Genomic DNA, 9,346 nt, shown 5'->3' with positions numbered 1-9,346 from the left:
TCCATCACATACAACCCGTACTTAAAATCTCTATACGCTAAGCTTGCCAGCAAACGTCAGCTACGTCTAGCTTTTAAGAGGTGTCCCACCATCTTCAACCTCTTACGTAATGGAAAGGACCCTCCTAACCCCATCAGACGCCCTGGAATCTATAGCATCCCAGTGAAGGACAACAGGTGCGATAGGAACCTGATTTATATAGGCTCCACTAAACGATCTCTGGGAGTCAGAATACAAGAGCATCTAGCCGATATTCGGCACGGAAGAACTTCCACGGCCCTCGCTACGTATGTAACTGATCCGGATATAGTAGCGAACTTCTCCCAGGCCATTCTCCTCCATGATTCGCCTCCTATCGAACACCTCAAATGGCTAGAGGCTATGCACATATTTATATCCTCCACCAACAACACGTGCATAAATTTTAAAGAGGAGATGCTGTTATCGATGGCCTGGCAGGAGTTAATTCACAACACGCTCTAATTCGCCCATCAAACTATGACGGGTAACCAATCGCGCATGCGCGACTTGGATTACGTGAATCCATTCGAACCTACAACTTAAATTTCAAGCTTTAAACGACATGAACGATCGAATTTCTACTTATAACGGACATCGAACGTCTTTAGAAGCTGATTAGAACCTGAAGCAGAACCCAGAAGGGGTTCGAAAACGTTTGTTTTCCGATCTTTTGCATGATCACACCGTAATTGGTTCAGGTGTGTCGATTTTTTGTAGTAGTTCCGGTGTGATAGATAGTGAATTTATTTGTATTTTCAGATGTTTTTTAAGTCTTAAAATTTTTTCAAAAATTTTTTCCCACGAAAAGAATTTAATTGCAATTTTAATTTACCTTTAATGACGCTTAATTGTTTTTTTTTATGGGATTTTTTATCAAATTTCATTCATTGTTCTAAAGTTCTAGTGCACGGATTTTACTTCAGTAAAGTTATTTAAAGCTATTTTCTGATATCAAAAACGACCTCAAATAGTTTTTTAATTTTTTTAATTAATAGATTTTATTATATATACGTTTAATTAAGTCGGGGTTGATCGAAAATTAAAATAAAAAAACGTAATTTTTGAAAAATATTTAAAAATATACGACCAGCTAGTATTTACCCTATTTTAAACCTGTCTCCTCCAATAAATTTTATGAGAATGTTCCACGAAAAACAATACCAGCTGTTCTCAAGGTCATCCAGCTGTAAACACAATTACCCATCGGCATCAGATTTCGCAGAAAGGCGAGACAATGGAAAATAAACTTTGAAGCTTTCTCTTCAAAATTAATGCATTTCTTTCATTTTTTTTTCCACTTTTTCCGGTGAAATCAAATGTGTGGTGGATGTACGTACAGTACATACCTGGTACAAAATATTCTTCAATTGTATGAATATACTTTTAAAGAAAATTATAATTAAATATAGCTTTGTAATGAAACGTACATAAAAATAACAAAATATTCTTTACTTTTTAAATCTTAAAACAATGCACTTAGTCAAATAGCTCCCTATGAGGGGCTAACAGATGGAATCAGAGTAGGTTGCAGTGCATGCATGCTTGCATGCATGCATGCATGAAGGCTGCCAAACACAAGGGTGCCGATACCAGTCAATGTCAAATGCCTCGTGTCGCATGTATACCTCAAAGGATGCAACAGGGTTGTTGTAAATTTTAAATGTTTCTTACCATAGCTGTAAAAATCTAAATATGTTAAACTTAATAGATTGTCCATCATTTGTTTTCTAACTAATTCGTTTTAAGACCATGTGTCCACGGAAATTTCCAAAATTTACTTTTCAGTCACTCTCATTGAACTGAGAAAAGTTCTGTTTTTATTACATCTAATATTACGAAGAAATCAGTCCCCACTGTACTCAGCTAAGGATTGGTTTGATTAAGCTTTTGTTTAAATAAAATTCTGGCTCTTTCAGAAAGCAGGGTTTTATTTATGTTCCTAATTCCCTAATCTCTTTATTATTTAACTACTTCTTAAGTAGAACTTTACTTTGTACTTGAATATTTGTAGTCTTGGGAAAAAAGTGAAAAGATAAATTTTTATGACAACACATATATAAATCATAAATTTAAGGAAAATAAATTCTAGAGCTTTTTTTGTACCTTATGCATCTCATTCATTAAATTTAGTTGTAAATGATGCTGCCAAAGTAACAGTTGATTTCTTAACATTGTACAAGAATTGTGCATGTTTTTTCTGCATCCCCTTATAGATGAGACATACTAAATCATAATATCACTAGTTTAACATTGAAATCGGCAAGTAATACAAAATGGATGAGCATAATAAAAGCAGAATAAATATATTTAATATTTTAATGGATTTTTTTAAAACTCCTGTCAACTATACAGAACTATCATAAAAACATACCAGTAAACTCCTATCAGTTGGGTTAAGTTATAAATCTACTCGCGATTCACATAATGGGGCGAGAGCGGTCAAGCATCTAGCATGCAGGTGGTTAACAGCCAATAATCAGTCCTGAATAGAATCATTTGAAGCATTATATAATATTTTGGCGTGTAGCATCCACCAGCTAAACCACAAGGTTGGTGCTCTGTAAAGTGCATACACTAATGCATATAATTTGGCTGCTTGGAAGCTGTCCCATATTTGACAATACAGCACTTCCATTCCACCACTGATATTCGAATATACAATAGCAATCTTATTGTTTTCTTCACATGTAGTATAGAAATTTGTAAGATACATAATGCAGTTATAATAAAATACTAATTTTAATTAATTCAAAGTACGTTAAAATATGAAAATAATCGCACAATATGTCTTTATATTTTAGAAAATACAAGGGAAGCGGCCCTTCCACTGCTTCCAAGGATGGCACGCCACTGATTTTTTTACTGATGATCAAACACAGCTGAGGGTCAAACTGTCAGACTTAAGCCCTAGTCAGTATATAGCTTGCTTGAATGATGGAAAACAGTGGATTGGTAACATCGTGGAATTTTATTCCAAGAAAGAGATGCATTTGATAATTTTTTTTATCCACATGGCCCTTGTAGGTCATTTTACTGGTTTACACAAAATGACACCTATTGAATCCTGAGCATTATAATTTTGTTGTAAAGCCATCTCCTACAAGAGCACTGGATAGCTGATACAACTACCCAGAATCGGAAAATAAAAACAGTACTGTCAAATTTTTATAAAATTTTTAATTCCATGATCTGGTCATTTTTTTGTACTTGCTTGGGAACCAAAAAGTAGCCCACTTTTTTGTTTAGAGTATAAAATAGTTTGGCATAAATCAGTTGATTTTACAATAGAAGGATAACATGCAAGTAATGTGGCTTTGTTCTTTGTCCTACAGAGAGTATAATGAGTGTGCACTATATTTATATGTATTAAGAACTTAAATTTCTGATAGTGTTGCTTCATAAAATATTTATGTACTGTATACAATATACTATGACTATGAAGTCAAGCATATTCTACCACAAATCAATTGTGTACATCAGTGTTTCTCAACCTCTAACGAATTGTCGCCCCCTTCAATGTAGTATCGCCCCTTCACTTCAAAATTCTGATGCCGAGGGCCAAGACTAATGCCAAATTTGTACTGCATTGAATAGCCTAGCAACTAGTATAATGTTATTTGTTTAATTATTGTATGATATAACGAATAAAATATCTAATTATTCTTAATATGATGTTTCACTATATCGCCCAGGAAATTGTTTTTCACCCCCCTAAAATATAAATTGTTACTAATTGCCCCCTCAACATGGAAAAACGCCCACATGGGGCGATATCGTCCCCATTGAGAAACACTGGTGTACATGCTTGTTTAAGGCTCTGAAACTTGGCATTTTTGAAACTTAAAATTTTTAGTGTTATTTAGATCTTTGTCTTTTATAATTAATCAATTAATTTGTTTATAGATAATTCTAATTCATTTTCAAATTTATTACATTCACCTTGATTTAATGGAAACCAGTTCACAGTAACGATTTTATATTCTTTAGTCAAATTAAATTTTTTAAATATTATAATTAAAGTAAACAATTCATATCAAAAGTAAATCAAATGTAAAACATTATTGATTATTTGATTATTTTTTAATTTTAATTAGTCTTGTTAATAAATTATTTTTACCTTTTCAGGCTGTTTCAAATGCTGATCTAAATTAAGAGCTAATCTATCCCACCAATAACCCCTATAATCTTGCCTATAAGTCTATATATGAAAAGAACAAAAATGTAAATAATTTTAAACAAAAAAATATTAATATTAAAAATAAAAATACTTTTTGAGTCAACAAATCTTCTAAAAGTATAACTGCTTCTTTATATTTTCGAAGTCTTTGAAGAATATCAACACCATGAGTTAAACATCGAATATATACATGACCAGGTGTAAAATTTCGCAAGAATGTCGGCAATTCAATATCTCTGAAAAATATTTGATTTACTAAATATTAATTCAAGAACATATGTTTTACAGAAAAAAATTAATTTTAATGACTTACTCTGATAAGAAATACAAAATTTTCATTTATAATATCAATATATTTTCTCAGCTGAATATGAAAATGGAATGAAGTTCTTACAATAACTAAGCAGTCATTTTAAAATATTCAAATAAATAATATATGTACTTCTAAAAATACTTCTAAATATAATTTAAAAACATTTTCTAAATTACTTTCCTGCTGTTAAACCACATCCAGACCAACTGCACAGCTTTGCTCTGTGTAGCAATGAGTGAATCAAAACAGAATAGAAATTCACAAATCTGAGCAGAACAGTGCAGAACTGAGCTAGGGGTATTTTGTAGATGAGAACACAGTTGAATATGGAGCATGAAACTGAAAATTTTAAATGCTACTTTCATAGTAATTTGTGAGATCTAGAATTAGGAGGGGAGTCATTTTTAAACAAATTAACAAAAGAGAGAGAGCAATTTAAATTTCAATAAAAATTAAATTTTCTAACTTTAATGAATTTATTTGAAAAACGGATGTCAAGTACTTTCGTTATAGAAAGGGAGTTGATTTCCTTTCCTTTGGCCGACTCGTGAGATGAGTAAAAAATGCGGCCTTTGCACATGTTACTGGGCCGTCTGAGGAGGCCGATATAAAAGGGATTTTTTTCTCGCCATTCGGGGCAGTTCATAGAAAGAGGTATTGCCATACTAATCACAGCAGTTCATCAGAGGTTCAATGAGACCTGAATTCGCCATACAAATTATAGAAGTTCATCGGAAGCAGTACTGACCATACAGTTGATAGCAGTGCACAATACGAATGAGCACCGTTTCTACCAGACAGAATTAACCATACGAAGTTCTATACATCCATAGAAGACCCTCCTCTCATACATGAAAATATTGAAGAGAAAAAAGAATTATTTAAGGTAGTATAACCTGTAGAAATATTGTAAACTCTCTCTCACATGCTAGATTTAAGATAAAAGGTTGAATTTTCCTACTCTTAAGATAAGTCTAGATATATATTATTTTGTAATCCATTTTTATTGTACATTCTTTTGATATTTTGTTCATTAAATATTTTCATTTTATTATTTTAATTGGCCTTTTTAATGATTAATATTCACACCTCTGCCTACTCAAAATACTCATGTCTCTCATACTCGCAATTTCGTGGTTACGCAAGTTAATTCGCATTAAAATAAGATTAACTGGTGTCAGCATCCTGACGTGAATCTGGATTTCACAATTTGGATCCATTTAAACACTCTTAAGGCCATCCACTGATTTAGAGATCGGATCTCTCGATCTGTGCCGATTAAGCGATATTCAGTATTAGTACCCTCTGCTAATCTCACAAATTTATCATCACTTGAAAGAAAAATTCCTAGAAAACATCATATAATTCCCTACTTTTCTGCCCTGGTGTAACCCAGGCAGAAAAGTAGAGAATTATATGGTGGAAATAATCTTTATGTAAATTAAACATAAATCCTGCTCACATTCAGTAGAAACTAAAAACATCGTCCAAATAGAATGCGTATGAACAAACCCTTTTCTTTGATGTACCAACACTTGCTTTGTTGTGTATGTCAGTGTTTGAAGGTGCATGATATAGTGCAGCTTGCCATCAGAACAGCCTGCACTACACTGCACCATGCTTCTTTGCTTAATTATTTGTCACAGATCAGCATGGTTGAACTTACCTATATATATATATGAGAGGAAAGTATGGTGATCAGTCAAAAATTGACCCCCAAGATTTTTACATTTTTTGGACTTGGGGGGCACCTCAAAATTTCAAGAAATGAAAAAGTTTAGGACTGTTTTGTATGGATAGTATGTATGTGTGTGTGATTTTGTTCATCCACTTTGAAGCTTAGTAACTCCTGTTTTTTTTTGCCAAAAATTTGGTAGTTAAAAGTCAAGGGGATGGGAAGATAGAGGGGAGGTGTCTTGTGTCATATCTTGAGTAGGGGGATGGCACGCCACTGATTTTTTTACTGATGATCAAACACAGCTGAGGGTCAAACTGTCAGACTTAAGCCCTAGTCAGTATATAGCTTGCTTGAATGATGGAAAACAGTGGATTGGTAACATCGTGGAATTTTATTCCAAGAAAGAGATGCATTTGATAATTTTTTTTATCCACATGGCCCTTGTAGGTCATTTTACTGGTTTACACAAAATGACACCTATTGAATCCTGAGCATTATAATTTTGTTGTAAAGCCATCTCCTACAAGAGCACTGGATAGCTGATACAACTACCCAGAATCGGAAAATAAAAACAGTACTGTCAAATTTTTATAAAATTTTTAATTCCATGATCTGGTCATTTTTTTGTACTTGCTTGGGAACCAAAAAGTAGCCCACTTTTTTGTTTAGAGTATAAAATAGTTTGGCATAAATCAGTTGATTTTACAATAGAAGGATAACATGCAAGTAATGTGGCTTTGTTCTTTGTCCTACAGAGAGTATAATGAGTGTGCACTATATTTATATGTATTAAGAACTTAAATTTCTGATAGTGTTGCTTCATAAAATATTTATGTACTGTATACAATATACTATGACTATGAAGTCAAGCATATTCTACACCTTAACGCTTATATCCAGAAAGTGTACTTCAGATGGGTGAGATTGCTCTATTTCCAGAGTCAACCCGAACGGGTTATTGTTGAAAGAATCGACAAATGTTGTTGTATCCGGCGTTGTTTTCCAGATAATGAAAATTTAAACAAAAATACATACAGAATTGTACTGTNTTATATGTATTAAGAACTTAAATTTCTGATAGTGTTGCTTCATAAAATATTTATGTACTGTATACAATATACTATGACTATGAAGTCAAGCATATTCTACCACAAATCAATTGTGTACATCAGTGTTTCTCAACCTCTAACGAATTGTCGCCCCCTTCAATGTAGTATCGCCCCTTCACTTCAAAATTCTGATGCCGAGGGCCAAGACTAATGCCAAATTTGTACTGCATTGAATAGCCTAGCAACTAGTATAATGTTATTTGTTTAATTATTGTATGATATAACGAATAAAATATCTAATTATTCTTAATATGATGTTTCACTATATCGCCCAGGAAATTGTTTTTCACCCCCCTAAAATATAAATTGTTACTAATTGCCCCCTCAACATGGAAAAACGCCCACATGGGGCGATATCGTCCCCATTGAGAAACACTGGTGTACATGCTTGTTTAAGGCTCTGAAACTTGGCATTTTTGAAACTTAAAATTTTTAGTGTTATTTAGATCTTTGTCTTTTATAATTAATCAATTAATTTGTTTATAGATAATTCTAATTCATTTTCAAATTTATTACATTCACCTTGATTTAATGGAAACCAGTTCACAGTAACGATTTTATATTCTTTAGTCAAATTAAATTTTTTAAATATTATAATTAAAGTAAACAATTCATATCAAAAGTAAATCAAATATAAAACATTATTGATTATTTGATTATTTTTTAATTTTAATTAGTCTTGTTAATAAATTATTTTTACCTTTTCAGGCTGTTTCAAATGCTGATCTAAATTAAGAGCTAATCTATCCCACCAATAACCCCTATAATCTTGCCTATAAGTCTATATATGAAAAGAACAAAAATGTAAATAATTTTAAACAAAAAAATATTAATATTAAAAATAAAAATACTTTTTGAGTCAACAAATCTTCTAAAAGTATAACTGCTTCTTTATATTTTCGAAGTCTTTGAAGAATATCAACACCATGAGTTAAACATCGAATATATACATGACCAGGTGTAAAATTTCGCAAGAATGTCGGCAATTCAATATCTCTGAAAAATATTTGATTTACTAAATATTAATTCAAGAACATATGTTTTACAGAAAAAAATTAATTTTAATGACTTACTCTGATAAGAAATACAAAATTTTCATTTATAATATCAATATATTTTCTCAGCTGAATATGAAAATGGAATGAAGTTCTTACAATAACTAAGCAGTCATTTTAAAATATTCAAATATTTTAAAATGACTGCTTAGTCATTTTAAAATTTCTTACAATAACTACAATAAAAGTTCTTACAATAACTAAGCAGTCATTTTAAAATATTCAAATATTTTAAAATATTTACTAATTGCCCCCTTTTAAAATATCAATATTAGTCATTTTAAAATATTCAAATATTTTAAAATGACTGCTTAGTCATTTTTATTGTACATTCTTTTGATATTTTATTCATTAATGTTTTATGTACTTCTAAAAATACTTCTAAATATAATTTAAAAACATTTTCTAAATTACTTTCCTGCTGTTAAACCACATCCAGACTGCACAGCTTTGCTCTGTGTAGCAATGAGTGAATCAAAACAGAATAGAAATTCACAAATCTGAGCAGAACAGTGCAGAACTGAGCTAGGGGTATTTTGTAGATGAGAACACAGTTGAATATGGAGCATGAAACTGAAAATTTTAAATGCTGCTTTCATAGTAATTTGTGAGATCTAGAATTAGGAGGGGAGTCATTTTTAAACAAATTAACAAAAGAGAGAGAGCAATTTAAATTTCAATAAAAATTAAATTTTCTAACTTTAATGAATTTATTTGAAAAACGGATGTCAAGTACTTTCGTTATAGAAAGGGAGTTGATTTCCTTTCCTTTGGCCGACTCGTGAGATGAGTAAAAAATGCGGCCTTTGCACATGTTACTGGGCCGTCTGAGGAGGCCGATATAAAAGGGATTTTTTTCTCGCCATTCGGGGCAGTTCATAGAAAGAGGTATTGCCATACTAATCACAGCAGTTCATCAGAGGTTCAATGAGACCTGAATTCGCCATACAAATTATAGAAGTTCATCGGAAGCAGTACTGACCATACAGTTGA

The 9,346-nt window shown here is 31.8% G+C and overlaps 1 protein-coding gene across 1 annotated transcript in view; it reads right to left on the bottom strand.

Moving 5' to 3' along the window:
- The window catches only part of LOC111631702 (fanconi-associated nuclease 1-like), a 27,124-nt gene extending 18,727 nt beyond the window's left edge, over positions 1 to 8,397 (bottom strand). Inside the window, exons 1-6 of the mRNA XM_023376008.1 lie at positions 8,372 to 8,397; positions 8,150 to 8,294; positions 7,999 to 8,079; positions 5,635 to 5,707; positions 4,290 to 4,453; positions 4,139 to 4,219 (exon numbers count right to left, since the gene is read on the bottom strand). Coding sequence (XP_023231776.1) covers positions 4,139 to 4,219; positions 4,290 to 4,453; positions 5,635 to 5,707; positions 7,999 to 8,079; positions 8,150 to 8,294; positions 8,372 to 8,397 — 570 coding nt within the window. The remainder of the gene's footprint in view (positions 1 to 4,138; positions 4,220 to 4,289; positions 4,454 to 5,634; positions 5,708 to 7,998; positions 8,080 to 8,149; positions 8,295 to 8,371) is intronic.
- Positions 8,398 to 9,346: the final 949 nt, after the last annotated feature.

The sequence above is a fragment of the Centruroides sculpturatus genome, unplaced genomic scaffold (genome assembly GCF_000671375.1).
Source record: "Centruroides sculpturatus isolate CEXI.00-Female unplaced genomic scaffold, Cexi_2.0 scaffold515, whole genome shotgun sequence".
Lineage (NCBI taxonomy): Eukaryota > Metazoa > Arthropoda > Arachnida > Scorpiones > Buthidae > Centruroides > Centruroides sculpturatus.
Note: the sequence above shows the minus strand (reverse complement) of the source record. Positions and strands in the feature narration are given on the sequence as shown.